This window comes from Podarcis bocagei (genome assembly GCF_964188305.1).
Source record: "Podarcis bocagei genome assembly, chromosome: 13".
Lineage (NCBI taxonomy): Eukaryota > Metazoa > Chordata > Lepidosauria > Squamata > Lacertidae > Podarcis > Podarcis bocagei.
The window spans coordinates 54,866,576-54,887,254 of NC_138138.1; the positions used below are offsets into that span (position 1 = coordinate 54,866,576).

At 50.2% G+C, this 20,679-nt stretch overlaps 1 protein-coding gene across 1 annotated transcript in view; it reads left to right on the forward strand.

Moving 5' to 3' along the window:
- The window catches only part of TNK1 (tyrosine kinase non receptor 1), a 44,116-nt gene that overhangs the window by 10,990 nt on the left and 12,447 nt on the right, over positions 1 to 20,679 (forward strand). Inside the window, exons 3-8 of the mRNA XM_081167919.1 lie at positions 75 to 148; positions 9,479 to 9,676; positions 11,743 to 11,895; positions 13,333 to 13,601; positions 14,518 to 14,644; positions 20,381 to 20,527. Of these exons, the coding sequence (XP_081024045.1) occupies positions 75 to 148; positions 9,479 to 9,676; positions 11,743 to 11,895; positions 13,333 to 13,601; positions 14,518 to 14,644; positions 20,381 to 20,527 (968 nt within the window). The remainder of the gene's footprint in view (positions 1 to 74; positions 149 to 9,478; positions 9,677 to 11,742; positions 11,896 to 13,332; positions 13,602 to 14,517; positions 14,645 to 20,380; positions 20,528 to 20,679) is intronic.

Sequence of the window (20,679 nt, forward strand, 5' to 3'; positions counted from 1 at the left end):
CAAAAAAGCCAAATTGGCCCCAAGGGTCATTGTTTGCAATAATTTGAGATCGAGATTTCATCCCTCTCATTTAGGACAGAGACGTTTGGAAGAAGCCTTGAAAAGGAGGAAACCTCAAGGCCAGCGCCCCATGTCCTGGGTCTATAAGGTGCGTACTTTCTGCCTCCCTCAAAGAAACACACAAATATTAGGGTCATGGTCGTAAAATCGGAAGTAAATCGAGTTACGGCCAGTCCAGGGACAAAGATGGCTGCCCCTCCTTCATGGCAAAACAGGAAGTGTAATTCTCTGCACCACCACTTGAGGGCGCGAAGTTAGATTGGAATGGACATCGGTATGTCCTTCTTCCTGAAATCTCCTGCCCCGCAAACCGCACATCCGCAACTGGGTCTCAATGATTAAAACAAGTTTCTGTTGTAAAGCGGACCTACCCAAAGGTCTTATCTTACTACACTAGGGATTATATAGCTAAATCTGAAATTTCATGCATATCAGTTAATATCTTGACTCAACAATTTCAATCATTCCTAAAAAAAAAGGTCACTTCATCAAATCTGACCCTCTTTGGAAAAAAATTAGGCACCCCTGTTTTAAACATTGTGTCTTTTATCTCAGTCCTGCTAGTGCCTTTATATGTTTACAGTGATGTTCTAAATATTGAATAAATTTACTCCATTCTCTTTTAAACATTTGGTTGCTCTGGTTCCGGATTTTGCCCATCGGCTTTGCCAGTTCCGCATAGTCCATCACTTTCGCCTGCCATTTGTGGCGTTCCCAAAGCAGAGGAGGGATTAGACTCTGATTAATAACACACAGAGGCTTGACCGGCAAGACTCTGGGAGGAGTGCGTATAATAAGAATAATTCCGGTCCACCCTCTGGCCCAGGTCGTTTTATTCACAAAAGAACTTTTTACACAGTGTTCGTAGAAACCAGTCAGATTTCCTCTGAGCATTTCAAAAACCCCACGTGGGGGCAAAGTTAGATCAGAAGAAATTCTTTTAACTACAAAGAAACTATTTCCTACTTGAGCATGCATAGTAGACCAGAATAAATAAAATAGGAAGCGATGCTTTTAGGAAACCCACAAGGTAAATGAGAGGAAGGATGGCAAGGAGATAGGGATCTTTATCACCTTCCTGTTATTGCAGGAATTTATGTATAGGTTGGGGGTGTTGCCCCTCCAGCAGATATCATGCACATGCAGCCCACTACCGAAACCGGCACAATTGCTTTTGTCACTTTTGTGATTTGTCCCCACAAAACACTTCTTCAGAGTTTCTTCAAAGGGCCTTTGCTGCACGATACCAAATGTAAGAATTCACTAATCAATGGATCTCTGTACTGGCTCACTGGGAAAACTTCAGAAATTCATATAGACCTGTGAGCTCAGCTCCTCAGCAGCCCCTCTGCCTGAGGGATAATCCCTGGCCTCCTGATACCTGAGTGCCAGACAGGTAGCCATTCCAGAAAGAACAAACCCAGATGAAGACAAAAGGGTGGGATTCACTTGGCTGGGAAACAGGGAAATGTAAATATATTTTTTGTTTCACTTGATGGGTGTTTGGTGCAGGGCAAGGGGAACCATGGGGCAGGGTCCAGGATGCTCAGATTCCTGCCACCAGACCTCCCCTTTCATGATGTATGAGTGATGTAGTTTGGGGAGGGGGGGTAACATGAGGATTAGCAGCTAATAAAAGTTTGGGTTCTCTTTTGTTTGGGGCTTCCCTCTTGCTTCACCTGGTGGCAGGTGGGAGTCCCGTGGCGACAGTCTTCAGTAAAGACCAAGCCGACTGGCTGCTGTTTTGCTCTGGTCTTCCTGGCTGGGGTCCTTGTTTTTTGTCCAAGGGAGCCCTCAGATTTCTCCGTTAACACTGTGAAACTATTTCCAGGCCCTAAGATTGACAAAACCAAGGGGAGGTACATCAAAAGAAACTGCCTTATGTACTGAGGATGCCTTGATGAAGAAATGCTGATACAGTGGTGCCTCGCAAGACAAAAATAATCCGTTCCGCGAGTCTCTTTGTCTAGCGGTTTTTCGTCTTGCGAAGCAACCCTATTAGCGGCTTAGCGGACTAGTGCTATTAGTGGTTTAGCGGATTAGCGGCTATTAAAGGCTTAGCGGCTTAGAGGCTTAGCGGCTTAGAAAAAGGGCGGGGAAAGCGGAAAAAAATCGGAACACTCGCAAGACGTCTAGCGGGTTTTCCGTCTTGCGAGGCATTCGTTTTGCGGGGCACCACTGTAATTGTTCCTGTCAGGCAGAGAAAGCAAATTGCAGAAATGGAGAGGTTTGTGGGATTTGATCAGAAATTATTGTCAATGAATTGAACCCAGTCAACGCCATGCTTTCATTGCGGACACAAATGGCTTGATGCATATTTTATAATTCCTCATAGTAATCCCATCTGTTCCCCACGTTCTGGACATGGGCACTCCTACATCCTTCTTTTTTTTAAAAAAATAATATTTATTACTTTCCAACAATTTGAACATACATAGAAAAAGAAAATAAACAATACAATACAAAAACAATACAAAAACAATACCTAACACTAAACTAACAAAAACAATTTAAACTAAGAAAACAAAACAAAAACAATTTAAACTAAGAAAACAAAACAAAAACAATTTAAAACACATCTGTCAGGGGTTTAGGAGCAGAGGCACGGGCAAGGGAGGAAACAGAGAGCGAAGGGGAGGAGGCAGAAGAAAAGATGAGTGATGACGACGACCCGAGATCTCCTAGTCTTTCCAGTGAATCAGAGGATTCACAGAAAGGAGCACCAGTGGCCAGGGCAAGGGGGGAGTCAAGGGGGGCACCCCAGGAAGATAGAGCCAGAAGGGACTCAGGGGGGAGCAGCTGGAAATCGGGACCAGCGTCACCGCCAGGAAGCAGGGAAGAGGAAGGGAGCCAGGGGGGAAGCGCTGGCAGCTCACCACAGGAGGGAGGGCATGAGTCAGGAGTGGCCACACCTCCATCGGGGAGCGAAGAAACGGTTAAGAGGAAGGTGGAAGGTTGGGCGCGCGCGCCAAGTTCAAATGCAGAGGAAGGCGGCGCAGTAAGCAGCCCCGAAAGGGAACCAGGTCCTAAAGCCCGGCGCAAGGAGGCAGGAGGGTCTGGGTCAGCGTCAGAAGAATCCCGGAAGGAAGAAGCCCCGGGGGGTAGAGGGACCCAGAGGAGGACAGTCAGGCGGAAAAGGTGGAGCAAGGCTAGGATATTAAGTTGGTGCACAAGGGGCGGAGATTCAGACGGAGCTTCGCCGATCTAGCTACTAGACGTAGAGTTTGCGCGCAGCAGCGTGAGAATGGAAACTGTAATTCAATAAAGACTTTTACTTAATGATCGCTGGCTAGCGTGATCCTCTGTGAGCTAGGATCTTCAAGCAGCTCTGACAGTAAGCTCCGTCTCTCCATTGTGGGCATCTACAGCCTCGAGGAGGGGAGAGAAACAGGTGCCTACTAGCGAGCTCACGAACGGCAGACGACATGACGGCTGAGCAGCAGATAGAGGACCTCAGAAAAGCAGTGGCACAACTGAACGCCGAGGTTCTCGCATCCAGGAAGAGAGAGGAGGAGGCAGCTGCCGCCTGCAGGGATCTCCAGGTCAGGTTAGACGTGCTGACAAAGCAGACACCCCGGCAGGAGGGAATTGGGTTGGCGAGACGGACAGGCGGGCTGGTCTCTCACTTCGATGGGAACCTGCAACAGTATCCCAACTTTAGAGCCGACGTACTGTGCGCACTGCAACTGCTGCATAAAGACTTTAGAGATGAACAAGAGAGAGTGGGGTTCATCATGTCCCATCTGCATGGGGATGCGAAAGCATGGCTACGTAATTTATGGAGAGATAAGGATCCGGCGCTCCAGAATGCGGATGCCTTTATTAAAGCGATGGATGGGTGCTTTTTATCAAGTATTGACGTGGATCTTGCACGGAAGGAGGTGCATGGGCTGAGACAAGGGAGGGCCAGCGTCAGGCAGTATCATGCCCGCTTTTTCGCCTTGGTCAGTGCCCTGGAATGGGACAGAGATTCGGCTCCTGTAAGAGACCTCTTTTGGGAGGGGCTGCACAACTCGATTAAAGATGAGATCGCGAGGGGGGAGAGACCCCGAACCACCCAGGAGGTCGTTCAGAGGGCACTGGCAGTGGGGGTGAGGCTGGAAGGACGTCCGTGGAGCAAGGACGAAGGGCGTGGAGGGCGCGAACCAGCCGGGGGCCCCTCCTTCCTTCCCAGAGAAGCAGCGCGGGCGCAATCCACGCCTCCGCCAGGAGGAGGAGCCGAACCTATGGAGGTTGGAGGTGCAAGGGCTCAGTCAGCAACCAGAGCCCTAGCACCGGCAGCAGTGAAAGCGAAGCCTCCTAGAGGGAACAGGAAGTGTTACGTCTGTGAGGAACCAGGGCATATGGCAAAAGAGTGTCCCCAGAGGCCCCACAAGCTCACTGCAGCCTCAGCAATGGTGACTGCAGCAACGCAGCAAGGAGGACCACAGCAGGGAAACGACGCAGTCTGGCTGGAGGAAGAGGCACTGGGGCCCAGCCAGACGTGTTAGTGACGCAGTCCCCAGAGATTTTACAGCCCGTGAACCCCCTCCCGCCCAAACCAGTAGTGAGGCTCACAGCATCTCTCCAGCTGCCCACTGGAATCACCATAGACGTGCCAATCACCATTGACTCAGGCAGCAATGCGGACTTTATAGGGCAGGACTTTGTCGACAGGCACGCTGTGCAGTTGCTGCCGGCCACACTGCCCCTGCAGGTTGTCACGGTGGATGGCAGGGAGCTGCTCGGGGGGCAAGTGGTGAAGCAGACGCCACCAATGGTGATGCGACTTGGGAATCACAGGGAAATCATCAGCTTCAACGTCACTCAACTATCTGACACGCCCGTTGTATTGGGCATGAGTTGGCTGGACAAGCACAGCCCAACGATGGCTTGGTACCAGAGGCAGCTGACCTTCGGCTCTTCCTTTTGTGCTGAACACTGCATCGTGCCCAGGCAGGAAGGAGAGGAAGAGGAGTCACAGCTGCTGCTAGGCACGCTGCAAGCGATTCCCCACAAGTACGCTGAATTTTTGGAAGTTTTCTGCGAGAAGGAGGCAGACAGGCTACCCCCTCACAGACCATATGACTGCAAAATTGACCTGCTGCCGGGGGCGGCGCTGCCTAAAGGGAGACTGTATTCCATGTCAGAGGACGAACTGCAAGAACTCAAGGAGTTCATTGATCATAATTTGCAGCGCGGCTTCATCCGGGAGTCCAGGGCAGTGGGGGGCAGTCCCGTATTCTTTGTTAAGAAGCGGGACACGCCCCAAAAGAGACTCGTAGTGGATTACAGGATTTTGAACAGTGTGACTAGGCCATCGGACTTCCCCATGCCCCGAATTGACGACCTCCTCGCAAAGGTACGGAAGGGCAGAGTATTCACCAAGTTGGACCTGCGGGGGGCGTACAACCTCATTCGCATGCAGGAGGGTGATGAGTGGAAGACAGCCATGTTCACGCCACTGGGGACCTACGAATATAGAGTTATGCCTTTTGGATTGCAAAATGGCTCCCACGTTTTTCAAGCATTTATGCATCACGTGTTGGCGGGACTTCTCTACAAGACGTGCGTCTGTTTCTTAGATGACATCCTGATCTTTTCGGAGTCGCAGCAGGAGCATGACAAACACGTCAAGGAAGTGCTGAGCAGGCTAAAGCAACATAGGCTCTACGCCAAGCTGGAGAAGTGCCAATTTGACGTGCCGGAGGTGGATTTTCTGGGCTACAAGCTGTCTGACAAGGGGCTCGCCATGGACAGCGCCAAGGTTCGAGCGGTGTTGGATTGGAAGAGCCCGCGCAACCGGAAGGAGGTCCAACGGTTTGTCGGCTTTGCGAACTTCTATCGCAAGTTTATCAAGGGCTTCGCGATGCAGACGGCGGCCATCACTGACACGCTTAGCTCCAAGAAAAAGAAGTTCATTTGGACAGAGCAGGCGGAGCAGTCCTTCCAGGCACTCAAGCGTCTCTTCGCGTCGGAAGAGCAGCTGCTTCATGTCAACCCCAGCAAGCCGATGAGGGTGGAGACAGACGCTTCGGACAGAGCCGTGGGGGCGGTCCTGCTGCAAAAAGACCCGCAGGGGGTGTGGCGACCGGGAGCGTTTTACTCCAGGAAGCTCAGCAAGTCCGAGCAGAACTACACCATATGGGACAGGGAGTTGCTGGCCATTCACGCAGCGTTCAAGGCGTGGAGGCACTTTCTGATCGGCGCCAAGCACACGGTGCAGGTTTGCACGGACCACAAGAATCTAGAGCACTGGCGCACGGCACAGTTCCTGAACCAGAGGCAGATACGTTGGGCTGAGTTCTTTGCGAACTTCGACTTCCGAATAGAGTATGTCCCGGGGGACACCAACATCATGGCAGACGCTCTCTCCCGTAAGCCACAGTATCTGGAGGACGCAACACCAGCGGCCGCCATGCACATCTTCGCACCGACAGTGTGGGCGTGCGCCGCGGCGACCGTGGACCTAGAGGCGGTGCGACGAGCGTTGCAGGGGGACTCCTTCGCACAAGCAAAGATGGCAGAGGTGCAAAGGGGCAAGGCAGCGGCCGACGGTTTCCAGCTAAGAGATGGATTGCTCATCCGTAAAGGGGCCATCTACGTGCCGGGAGACGAACTTCGAGCCAAGGTGCTGCAGCAGCTGCACGACGCACCCACGGCCGGGCACTTTGGCAAGGAGAAGACGGTGGAATTAGTAGCCAGGGATTTCTGGTGGCCTGGAATGAGAGGGGAGGTCGCAGACTACGTGGCGAGGTGTGACACCTGCCAGAGGGCCAAGCCAGTGCACAAACCGCCGGCCGGACTGTTGGAACCGCTGCAAACTCCGGTCGAACCTTGGGAAAGGGTGGCCCTGGACTTTGTCACGGATCTGCCCAGCTCAAGGGGCAAGACGGCAGTGCTGGTGGTGGTGGACCTGTTTTCCAAGATGGCCCATTTCATTCCGTGTGCTAAGGTGGCCACGGCGGAGCAAACCGCCAAACTGTTCATAGACCACGTGTTCAAGGTTCACGGTCTGCCACGGTCTATTCTGTCCGACCGGGGGCGGCAGTTCATCTCGAATTTCTGGCAGAAGCTGATGGGCTTCCTGAACGTCAAGATCAACCTGGCGTCGGCGAGACACCCGCAGACCAACGGGCAAGCGGAGCGGGTCAATGCCATCATGCAGCAGTACCTGAGATGTTATGCAAATCAACAGCCTGCGACGTGGGTGGATTACCTGCCGCTTGCCGAGTTCGCCTACAACAACACGAAGCACGTGTCCACGGGGGTCACGCCGTTCTTCGCCAACAACGGGAGGCACCCCAGAACCTTCCCGGGACTGGAAAGAATGGGGGAGGGGGAGCCGCAGACAGCAGATGCGTTCGCGTCGGAGCTGCAGGAAGTCCACGATCAGCTGAGGCGCCACCTGGAGCTGGCCAAGCACGCATACAAGGTACAAGCAGACAAGCACAGAAGGGTTGGAGAAGAGCTCCACGTGGGAGACTGGGTTTGGTTAGCAGCCCACGCAGTGCCGGCCAGGTCGTTGGCCAAGAGGAAACTAGGGCACAAGCAACTGGGGCCCTACCAAGTCGAAGAGCAGGTCAACCCGGTAGCTTTCAGACTGGCACTTCCGGAGGGTTCCAGAATGCATCCGGTATTCCACAGATCGGTGCTCACTCCCTACAAGGCACCGCACAGGTTCCAGGAACCCGGAACGGCGCCGAGTCCGGCCAGAGACAGAACAGGGCACGCGGGAGTGGCACAGAAGGAGCGCATCAACGAAGTCACGGAGATTTTGGACTCCAGATGGGGGGAAGAGGGGGTAGAATACTTTCTCGCCAAGGAGGGCACCCCGGCCAGTGCGAACAGCTGGGTGCCGGGCTACGCCTTAGACGAACCTCTGCTCAAAGACGAGTTTCATGCCCTCTTCCCACATAGACCTATGCCAGCAGACTTTTTCGACGACTGGCTTTTCACGCCCACGCTTTCGGCCAGCACGTTCCGGGGGTTCGACTCGGACGAGGAACCGACACGAGACGTCCGTTCCCCGGAGGGGTCACCCTCGGGATCCGCCTCAGAACCCTCGTATTGGTGGGACGATAGGCCAGAGGAGCAGTTCCGCAGAAAGTGGCTGGAATGCTCAGGACGAGCAACGCCGCCAGGAGGAAGTGAGGGAGAGACGGACATGGACATTTTCGGGGATGACCCTGGTTTCGAGCACGGCGGCACAGAGATGGAAGCGGAGGTGACCGTCGTCGACGAGAGCAGGGAGGAAGAACCGGAAGACTTCAGATGGAGGCCCGCCACGGGAAGCGACCGATATCCGACGTTCGTCCCTTTGCAACAGCAGCCCCCAGCTCCAGCACCGGAAGGAGGGGAGGGGGGAATGGGGGGCTTCGAGGGGGGGATGGATGTCAGGGGTTTAGGAGCAGAGGCACGGGCAAGGGAGGAAACAGAGAGCGAAGGGGAGGAGGCAGAAGAAAAGATGAGTGATGACGACGACCCGAGATCTCCTAGTCTTTCCAGTGAATCAGAGGATTCACAGAAAGGAGCACCAGTGGCCAGGGCAAGGGGGGAGTCAAGGGGGGCACCCCAGGAAGATAGAGCCAGAAGGGACTCAGGGGGGAGCAGCTGGAAATCGGGACCAGCGTCACCGCCAGGAAGCAGGGAAGAGGAAGGGAGCCAGGGGGGAAGCGCTGGCAGCTCACCACAGGAGGGAGGGCATGAGTCAGGAGTGGCCACACCTCCATCGGGGAGCGAAGAAACGGTTAAGAGGAAGGTGGAAGGTTGGGCGCGCGCGCCAAGTTCAAATGCAGAGGAAGGCGGCGCAGTAAGCAGCCCCGAAAGGGAACCAGGTCCTAAAGCCCGGCGCAAGGAGGCAGGAGGGTCTGGGTCAGCGTCAGAAGAATCCCGGAAGGAAGAAGCCCCGGGGGGTAGAGGGACCCAGAGGAGGACAGTCAGGCGGAAAAGGTGGAGCAAGGCTAGGATATTAAGTTGGTGCACAAGGGGCGGAGATTCAGACGGAGCTTCGCCGATCTAGCTACTAGACGTAGAGTTTGCGCGCAGCAGCGTGAGAATGGAAACTGTAATTCAATAAAGACTTTTACTTAATGATCGCTGGCTAGCGTGATCCTCTGTGAGCTAGGATCTTCAAGCAGCTCTGACAACATCAAATAATTTCAATCTTTCATTCACTTGTTTCCATGACCTCCTCACACCTCCCTTTTTGTATTCCACTTCTATTTAGTTGTTTCAGCAATTCCTTTCCATCTTCCTCTGCTTTCCATCCTATAATCATCTCAACACATTTTAACCTTATTTTTCCCTTTAATTCTCTACTGATCTATTTATACTTAATTCCTTATAACATTTCTACTGAAGCCATATAACTTCATTCCAACATTTTCCTAACATTCATTTCCACCGTTGGTAATTCCCTTTCTTATTTCTGACGCAGATGTTCACTGGGACGCGGATCCCCGAGAGCGACGAAGCCCCCAGCCCAGCCCAGCCCTGCCCGACCCCCCGGGCCGACGCCGACGCCTCTCTCAAATGCCTGATCAGCGAGTGGGACCTGCGGATCCGGGAGCGGCTAGGCGACGGCTGCTTTGGGGTCGTGCATCGCGCCGAGTGGAGCACGCCCGGCGGGGGAGTGGTACGTTTTCACCCCCCGACTCCGGTTCCCTTCTTCTCTACCTGTTGGACAGCCGCCCTCTGGACCTGGGACGTTCCCAGTTGCATCTGAGCCGAGCCGTCGCTGCTGGGCTGTTTCTTTGTTTATTTCAGGGGTGGGGGAACCTTTCGAGGGCCACATCCCATCTATTGGGGGCCGCTTTCAAGGAGTGGGCGGGGCCACAGTCCAAAGGGGGGGCCACTCTTTCCCCCTCTCTCTCTTTCTATCCCACCCCTTTCTCTCTCCCTCTTGCTTTTCCTCTGGGCTTTTCTACCCGCCACAAAAAATGGACAATTTAAGGTCGTCTAGCGTTACGTTTGGGACGCAGGTGGCTCTGTGGGTTAAACCACAGAGCCTAGGACTTGCTGATCAGAAGGTTGCTGGTTTGAATCCCCGTGACGGGGTGAGCTCCCGTTGCTCGGTCCCTGCTCCTGCCAACCTAGCAGTTTGAAAGCACGTCAAAGTGCAAGTAGATAAATAGGTACCACTCTGGCGGGAAGGTAAACGGCGTTTTCGTGCTCAGGGACTCCTGACCATTAGGTCCAGTTGTGGCTGACTTTGGGGTTGCAGCACTCATCTCGCTTTACTGGCTGAGGGAGCCGGTGTACAGCTTCCAGGTCATGTGGCCAGCATGGCTAAGCCGCTTCTGGCCAACCAGAGCAGCGCACGGAAACGCCGTTTCCCTTCACGCCGGAGCGGTACCTATTGATCTACTTGCACTTTGAGGTGCTTTCAAACTGCTAGGTGGGCAGGAGCTGGGACCAAACAATGGGAGCTCACCCTGGGGATTTGAACCGCCGACCTTCTGATCTGCAAGTCCTAGGCTCTGTGGTTTAACCCACAGCGCCACCCGCGTCCCCCACCCACCCAATAGCTGTCAGTTAATAGACGGCTTAGTGGAGCCTCCAGTTCTAGTAGCAGTCTACCGCGCAATATCAGACCCTGGTCAAAAATGGCAGGAAAGAGCTCTGGGTGTCACGATACCATTGACAGCAGCCTCTCCTCCTCTGTGAATTTGCCAAAACCTCTTTTAAAGCCACCCGCGTTCCTGGCCGTTGCTGCCTCTTGTGGCGGGTAGTTCCACAGTTTATGCTCAAAGAAGAACTTCCTTTTATCCACCCTGAATCTTTTCACGAGGGTTACGAGGGAGGGAGGAAAACATCCCCCTATCCTCTTGCCATGCATAATGCGGTAAATTTCCACTCTGTCTCTTTTTTGTTGTCCTTTCCCAAACCCTTTCCAAACTCTAGTATGTTGTTGCTGTTGTTATATTTATTAAATTCCTATACGGTGGTACCTTGGTTCTCAAACTCGATCCATTCCGGAAGTCTGTTCCAAAACCAAAGCATGTTCCAAAACCAAGGCGCGCTTTCCTACAGAAAGTAACGCAAAAGGGATTAATCTGTTCCAGACTTTTAAAAACAACCCCTTAAAAAACAGCAATTTAACATGAATTTTACTATCTAACGAGATCATTGATCCATAAAATGAACGCAATAATCAATGTACTGTACTATAAAATAAATAAGACAGTATTGCAGATGATATTTTTTTTTCCTTACCTGCACTGATGATAGTCATTGTTTGAATGGGGTTTTTCTAATCCATTTCCACAGTCACACAATCAATCAATCAGAAGCTGAACTGTGTTCCACACAGTCACAAAAAACAAATGAACCGAAAAAGCCTCAAAAACAAAAACGTAAAATAAATAGCAAAAACAAAAGCGCCAAACTTAACCCAGAAGTCCGTTCGAGTTCTGAAACTTTCAAAAACCAAGGCGCGGCTTCTGATTGGTGCAGGCGCCCCGGAAACAATAGTGGACAGTCACATCGGACGTTCAGCTTCCGAAAAACGTTCGAAAACCGGAACACTTCCTTCTGGGTTTTTGGCATTTGGGAACCAAGGTACCACTGTATCACCTTTCATCCGACGATCACAGGGGTGGTTTAAAATTCAAAAAAATCCTCTTTCAGGCGAGGCGACCAGAACTCTACTGGTTTCTACTGGGCGATTCTTTGATCTGACCTCTTTTTCCCCTTCCCCAGAAACCCGTCGCCGTCAAATCCCTGCGCTCCGACGTCTCCTGCGACCCGGGCGCCCTGATCGATTTCCTCAACGAGGTCAATGCCATGTGCTGCCTGAACCACCCAAACCTTCTGCGCCTCCATGGGGTGGTCCTAACTCAGCCCCTCAAAATGGTAAAGATTTGAGACTTCATGTTGTTGTTGTTTAGTCGTGTCCGCCTCTTCGTGGCCCCCTGGACCAGAGCACGCCAGGCCCTCCTGTCTTCCACTGCCTCCTGCAGTTTGGTCAGACTCATGCTGGTAGCTTCGAGAACACTGTCCCACCATCTCGTCCTCTGTCATTCCCTTCTCCTTGTGCCCTCCATCTTTCCCAACACCAGGGTCTTTTGCAGGAAGTCTTCTCTTCTCCTGAGGTGGCCAAAGTCTTGGAGCCTCAGCTTCAGGATCTGTCCTTCCAGTGAGCACTCAGGGCTGATTTCCTTCAGAATGGAGAGGTTTGATCTTCTTGCAGTCCAGGGGACTCTCAAGAGTCTCCTCCAGCACCAGAATTCAAAAGCATCCATTCTTCGGCGATCAGCCTTCTTTATGGTCCAGCTCTCACTTCCATACATCATTACTGGGAAAACCAGAGCTTTAACTATACGGACCTTTGTTGGCAAGGTGATGTCTCTGCTTTTTAAGATGCCATCTAGGTTTGTCATTCATAGACTTCACAGCAACCCCCTTACCTCGCAAAGGTCGCAGGACTCCTGGGTCCTCTTTCTGGGCGCACAGAACGTAGGGTGGCGCCTGGACTTTTGGGTTATCTATCTTTGGGTGGGGCTTTTTTAAATGGGGGGGGGCTAATAGAGTTCAGAATGACTTTGGGGGGGGGGATGAACGAATTTCTATGCCCCACAAATCACCCAGAGATGCATTTTAAATAAAAGGACACATTCTACTCATGTAAAAACACGCTGATTCCTGGACCGTCCGGGGGCCGGATTGAGAAGGCGATTGGGCCGGATCTTGCCCCCGGGCCTTAGATTACCTACCCATGATCTATCCCATATGGGGAGAATCCCAGTGTCCTCTGTTGGCTGAGAGCCAACAAAGCATTTCTAGCTAAAAATCTGCTCCAATGACGGAGGAAGTCAAAGAAAGCGTGTGGCAGCATGCTTTGTTCTTTTGTTACCTGGACAGGTAAGGTCATGCCTACATCTAATAATAAAAAAATAATAATAATAAGAAGAATAAATTATTTGTACCCCGTCCATCTGGCTGGGTATCCCCAGCCATTCTGGGCAGCGTCCAACAAAGATTAAAAATACATCAAAATATCACACATTAAAAACTTCCCTGAACAGGGCTGCCTTCAGATGCAAAGGAAGTCACATGCAAAGGAAGTATGTCCCAGCCCAGGAAGAAACAGGGAGTTGTCAACTGGCTGGACCAAACATTTCCCCGCATGTCCACTCTAGGAAAACAAGGAATGTTGTACTTGACTGCTCCTTAGGTATCACATCCCACAGTTCCTGCGTTACAGAGGGTTGGGATAGATGGCCGCTGGGGGTGCCATTCCAACGCGGTGGGCTCTTTTTAATCCAGCCCTGCCTCTCTGCCTCCCTGCAGGTGACTGAGCTGGCCCCCCTGGGCGCCCTCTACGACCGCCTCCGGCCCCCCTTCCCTCTCCACCAGCTCTGGAGCTACGCCCTGCAAGTCGCCCAGGGCATGTCGTACCTCGAATCCAAGCTCTTTGTCCACCGCGACCTGGCCGCTCGCAACATCCTCCTGGCCTCCGAGGAGACGGTCAAGATCGGCGACTTTGGGCTCATGAGGCCGCTGTCCAGCAAGAGCGACCGCTACATCATGTCTGCGCACCGGCGCATCCCTTTCGCCTGGTAGGAGTTTTTGAACCCACCCTGCAATATATATATATATATATATATATGCAGGTTTTGGTGTCTTCGGGTGTCTTCCCGTGTAAGAGTTGGGGTGTCTAGGCGACGTTTCGACGAGGTCTCACTCGTCATCTTCAGGCTGGTGCTTTCGGCTTCTTGTTACTGGAACAGCTCTGGCTGGCACAGGGCACAAAACCACAGCTCGCCCCTATACACGAAGCCAAGCCAGAGCACAACTAAGTGAAGTACAGCCATCTTCTCAGAAAAAACTCTTTACAAGCTCAAGAGGTCAAGACACGAAAGCTTTAGCAACTAATCCACACCTAATGACCCTCCTAAGTGGTACTCAGAATATCACTCAAGAAATCACTCAAGATATCCCTCAAGTAATTAATGAACAAAAGAAGAAAAGACACACTAACCTGGGAACTTCCTCTCTGCCCAGAACGTTGGAGGCTATACACCACACCCCCTCAACAGTATTTATAGGAACTCAAACACTGAGATCCTGCTCTGTTCTAGTAACAAGAAGCCGAAAGCACCAGCCTGAAGATGACGAGTGAGACCTCGTCGAAACGTCGCCTAGACACCCCAACTCTTACACGGGAAGACACCCGAAGACACCAAAACCTGCATTCCTGTACCCGTGAAAATCTACGAAAGCAAATATATATATATATATATATATATATATATATATATATATATATATAACCCCACCCTGGGGCAGGGGGATCTGTGCCACGTTCCCACAACAGTTCTTTCTTTCAAAAATTAAGATTTGAATAGAACGTTTTCAGAATGCAATTCGAACCCAGGTCCCAGTCCTCTGCTCTAACCACTGCACCGCGCTGCCTGCACTTTGCTATGGGGTTGTTCTGATTGGGTCTCTCCCTCCCCTCCTCTGCCTTCGCAGGTGCGCCCCAGAGAGCTTGCGCATGGGGGTCTTCACCAGCGCCTCCGACGTGTGGATGTTCGGCGTCACCCTCTGGGAAATGTTCTCCTACTGCGAAGAACCTTGGATGGGATATTCCGGACGGCAGGTAATAATAATAATAATAATAATAATAATAATAATAATAATAATAATAATGGTTTTGGTTTAAGAACGGACTTCCGGAACGGATTAAGTTTGTAAACCGAGGTACCACTGTACTGTTTTTAGAATTTTTTTAACTGTAATTGTTTTTGGAATATTCTGATTTGTTTTAAAAACGCTTTTGCTTTTCTGTGGTATATCTATTTTCTGGTAAATCTTTTTCCCCAAGCTCCTTAGGAAGGAAGGAAGGAAGGAAGGAAGGAAGGAAGGAAGGAAGGTATTATTTATACCTCGCCCATCTGGCTGGGTTTCCCCAGCTGCTCTGGGTGGCTTCCAACAGAATATATTAAAAACACGATAAAACATCAAACACTGAAAGCTTCCCCAAACAGGGCTGCCTTCAGATGTCTTCTAAAAGTCAGATAGCTGTTTATTTCCTTGACATCTGACGGGAGGGCGTTCCACAGGGTGGGCGCCACCACTGAGAAGGCCCTCTGCCTGGTTCCCTGTAACTTGGCTTCTCACAATGAGGGAACTGCCAGAACGCCCTCGGAGCTGGACCTCAGTGTCCGGGCAGAACGATGGGGGTGGAGATGCTCCTTCAGGTCTACTGGGCCTTTGAGGCTGTTTAGGGCTTTGAAGGTCAGCACCAACACTTTGAATTGTGTTGTAAGAATCTCTGGACACAAACCGCCTCCTGTCCTCGCAGGGAACAACCAGGTGCGCATGAAGGGAAACCCGCAATCAGGATTTGAATGCAAGATCCCTCTCCCTCCTGCGGCTCCCAGCAGCTGCTATCCAGAAGCATTACTGAATCTAGCTGTGGAGGCAAAGCGTGACTTTGTCTAATCCTCCGTGTGCGGCCGTCCCTGCATCAAGTGGGAGGGAGTTCCATAGTTTAACTTTATTTTCTCCTTCCTGAATCTTCCAGCCTTCAGCTTCTTGAATGTCCATGAGTTTTAGCGTTGCAAGAATGAGAGAAAAATATTCCTCTACCCACCTTCTCCAAAATGTTATAAACTTCTATCCCGTCGCTTTTATTCGCCTTTTCTCTAAGCTGAAAATCTCCAAACGCTGCAACCTTTCTGTCTCCGTCCCTTTGATGGTTTCAGTTGTCCTTTATGAAGCTTTCCCAACTTTTCGATATCCGTTTTGAAGTGAGGCTACCAGAACCCTACACGGTATTCCAAATGCGCTTGCACCTCAGATTTGTATGGCACCGTTATGATACTGTCAAGTTTCACTTTCAATTCCTTTACTAATGTTCCCTATCTTTTAAATTGGCTTTTCCATAGTTGCTGCAGTCCTGGAGATCATGGGTTTATTTTCATTTTTTTTAATTTTCACTATATATTTTGTGTGTCTTATATTGTAATTTTATGTCATGAACCGCCCCAAGATCAACGGATTCAGGGCAGTATACAAATTTAATAAATAACAACAACAACCTGGCGCTTTCCGAATGTTTTGGACTACCAGTCCCATCATCCACTGCAAGCTCGGTCAATGGACGATGGGTGCTGTAGTCTTTTCGGCGACCTTCCTTTTTCCAGCAGAGGTCTTTTAAGCAGAGGTCTTCATCCCAGTTAACTGGGGGGGGGGGGCTTTGGGATTTGTGGTCCAAAACGTAGGGAGGGCGCCAAGATGGGGAAAGAACCGGCCTCCTTTATTTTATTTTTTAAAATATAATTTTTATTAAGTTTTCCATATTTTATCACATTTCAGTATCAAAAAATAACTTAAGACATTGCTTAAATAAAGCATCGATCTCCTTCCTTCCCTCTAACAGACCTCCATATCTCATTACCAATTTCTCCACATTCCTAAATTCAGTTTTTTACCTTAAATCAATCTTTTAACAATCACCTAAGGTAAAGGTAAAGGGATCCCTGACCACTAGGTCCAGTCGTGGCCGACTCTGGGGTTGCGGCGCTCATCTCGCTTTATTGGCTGAGGGAGCCGGCGTCCAGCTTCCAGGTCATGTGGCCAGCATGACTAAGCCGCTTCTGGCGAACCAGAGCAGCGCACGGAAATGTCGTTTACCTTCCTGCCGGAGTGGTACCTATTTATCTACTTGCACTTTGACGTGCTTTTGAACTGCTAGGCTGGCAGGAGCAGGGACCGAGCAACGGGAGCTCACCCCGTCGCGGGGATTTGAACCGTCGACCTTCTGATCGGCAAGTCCTAGGTTCTGTGGTTTAATTCACAGCGCCACCCGCGTCCCAAACAATCACCTACTTATAAGTAAATCAGCTCCTTAATTTCCCATTACCAAACATTTCAACTTAAACCTACAAACGTATTCAACTGTTTGTAGTTTTCTTTCATATAGCGTATAAATTTGCCCCGTCAGCTCTGCCAGCTCCACGTATTCGACCATCTTTACTTGCCAATCTTCCAATGTGGGGAGTTCTTGTTGCTTCCATTTCTGGGCCAGGAGTATTCTTGCGGCCGTTGTTGCACACATTAACAAATTTACATCTTTCATTTGGATTTCCTCAATTAACCCCAACGGTAAAGCCTCTGGTTTTTTGCTGAAATTATACTTGAATATCTTTTTCAATTCATTATATATGATATCCCAAAAGGCTTTAATCTTGGAACACGTCCACCACATATGCAAGAAATTTCCCTCCTCCTCCCTACATTTCCAACCAATTATCCTGGTTTTTATACATTTTGGCAAGTTTGTTTGGTGTGATGTACCAACGGTACATCATCTTCATTACCTTCTCTTTAAGAGCCACACATGCTGTAAATCTACCGTATTTTTCGCTCTATAAGACGCACCAGACCACAAGACGCACCTAGTTTTTGGAGGAGGAAAACAAGGAAAAAAAATATTCTGAATCTCAGAGGCCAGAACAGCAAGAGGGATCGCTGAGCAGTGAAAGCAGCAATCCCTCTTGCTGTTCTGGCTTTTGGGATAGCTGCGCAGCCTGTATTCGCTCCATAAGACGCACACACATTTCCCCTTACTTTTTAGGAGGGAAAAAATGAGTCTTATAGAGCAAAAAATACGGTAATTGTTTTTGTCCATAATTTTTCCCATCTCTCAAAATCAATGTTATGTCCCAGATCCTGAGCCCATCTTATCATAACACTTTGAACCTCCTCGTGGAACCGGCCTCCTTTAACCCTTGAGAAACCGTGTCCCACCTTTACCTCATTCTTCGCCAGTGACTCCCAGGCTTGTGCAGACAATCAGGGTCAGGAGATTATTGTGACCCCAGATGCCCTCTTGTGATTCAAGTCTCATTCATCTGTGAACTTTTGCACAGTTTCTTTAACCACACACCCCGTCACACACGACATAAACAATGTTAGGATAAGTGCAGTGGCCTAATTTACAGGGTGGGGTTTGAGTCTTCCTTTCCATCGCCCTGAAAAAAGGAGGAGGAGGAATATAAACCGGCCAGAGAAATGGAACAAAATTTGCACGTACGTTTTAGTTCTTTATTGCAGTTCTAGATCCCAGCAATAAAAGATAATGGGAGAGGATTTGCCCCAGCAAATTATTTGTCAAAATTGTTGTTTAGTCGTTTATTTGTGTCCGCCTCTTCGTGGCCCCCTGGACCAGAGCACGCCAGGCACTCCTGTCTTCCACTGCCTCCCGCAGCTTGGTCAAACTCATGCTGGTCTCTTTGAGAGCACTGTCCCACAATCTCGTCCTCCTTAGGAGAGCCAGAATAGGAGAGCCAGAATGGCTCAGTGTTTGCCTTGACACACCTCAACCCATCTCTCCCCCTGTTTGGAACAAGACATGCACAGTTCTGGTCGGCTCGCTTCAAAACGGAGATTGTTAAGAATTGGAAAAGGTCCAACCCAGTAAAGGGGAGGGAGCAACTCTCCGATGAAGAAAGGCAGTTTCCCTGTTTCTTCTTGTTGTTGAGTCGTTTAGTGGTGTCCGCCTCTTCGTGACCCCCTGGACCAGAGCACGCCAGGCCCTCCTGTCTTCCACTGCCTCCCGCAGTTTGGTCAAACTCATGCTGGCAGCTTCGAGAACACTGTCCCACCATCTCGTCCTCCTTCGTCCCCTTCTCCTTGTGCCCTCCATCTTTCCCAACACCAGGGTCTTTTCCAGGGAGTCTTCTCTTCTCATGAGGTGGCCAAAGTCTTGGAGCCTCAGCTTCAGGATCTGTCCTTCCAGTGAGCACTCAGGGCTGATTTCCTTCAGAATGGAGAGGTTGGATCTTCTTGCAGTCCATGGGACTCTCCAGAGTCTCCTCCAGCACCAGAATTCAAAAGCATCCATTCTTCAGCGATCAGCCTTCTTTATGGTCCAGCTCTCACTTCCATACATCACTGCTGGGAAAACCAGAGCTTTAACTATACGGACCTTTGTCGGCAAGGTGGTGTCTCTGCTTTTTAAGATGCTGTCTAGCCCTGAGTGCTCACTGGAAGGACAGATCCTGAAGCTGAGGCTCCAAGACTTTGGCCACCTCAGGAGAAGAGAAGACTCCCTGGAAAAGACCCTGATGTTGGGAAAGATGGAGGGCACAAGGAGAAGGGGACGACAGAGGACGAGATGGTTGGACAGTGTTCTCAAAGCTAGAAAAATGAGTTTGACCAAACTGCGGGAGGCAGTGGAAGACAGGAGTGCCTGGTGTGCTCTGGTCCAGGGGGTCACAAAGAGGCGGACACGACTAAACAACAACAACAAAACGATGACACCTAACTCCTTCTTGACTTGAGACATCTGTCTATGGATCCTTCGCCGCCGCCATGAGTTAAAAGGGACCCCACGCGGTCATCTAGCCCAACCCCATGCAACACAGGAGGGTTCAAGTATTCTGAGCGGCTCCCAGATTTTCTTAACGGGAATCTAACGTCCGAGGTTTTTAGTCGCCTGCACGATGAATCACCACAGCCTTTTCCCAACCTGGTCCCTGCCAGATGTTTGGTGCTCCACCTCCTATGAGCCAGCGCGCTGCCAGTTCTTATTTTGACTGGCAGAAGAGAGATATGCGCTGCTGAAAGATAACCGCTTCCGCATTCAGTGATGTGGACTGTGGCTCGCAAAAGATGCCGCTGCAGCAAATCTGCAGGCTTCGCGGCGTCACAAGATTCTGAGACCGTGCATGTAGAGAATTGCTGATTTTTATAAATGTGTGCGACTGTAGCAAGACGGAGATCCAAATGTTTGTATTTTTAATTTTAAAGGGCAAGAAACAAGGCCAGTGGATGATCTTGAAAGTGTAGATTTTTTGAATGCATCCCCAGATATTAAAATTTATATTATGCCCTATATCCAGTGCTTTTTTCTGGGGGGACGCAGTAGTACGCATACCCCTAAACATTTAGTGAATCTTTGTACTTTCGTCCATTGACTGCATTTATTTTTCCCTTTTCCAACTATAAAATGGTGATTTTCTTGAGTCAAAATGAGAGTAGGGAAATTTTTTAGGGAAAAAGGCACTGCCTCTATCTATTGCCCAGCGTGTCATACAGCCTTTGACAAGCTCGTCTTTCGTTTCCCAATCTAATAACAAATTGTACATTTTAGATAAAAGTTTTTTTCTTTATAATTTGTTTTAGAGTTCTTTACAATTTGACTGTATGTTTTTTTAATGTTTTTATACCATCGTTCCCTCTGTGAGATGTGAGTATTATAATTTTCTGCTGCCTGGCTATGAAACATAACTTTTGAGTGCTTTTAATGGAAGTTTTACGTCTGGTGCAAATGTAGAGAAACGGGGACCTAAATGCTGTCGTTTCCCATCCATTCCTCCCCGACCAGATCATGATGAAGATTGACAGGGAAGGCCGACGGTTGGAACGCCCCGACGACTGCCCCCGAGAAATCCATGCCCTGGTGATGAAATGTTGGGCCCACAACCCAGAGGACAGACCCCGCTTCCGGGAGATTGTCAGCCTTCTGCAAGAGGTGAGAGAAGGTAAACCGTCGGTGGCTAAGCTGACCTGGGTGCGAATTTCTCCCATTAAAAATGAGACTTTAATAATAATAATAATAATAAATTTTTATTTACACCCCACCCTTCCCGGTTCAGAAAACCGGGCTCAGAGCAGCTAACAACA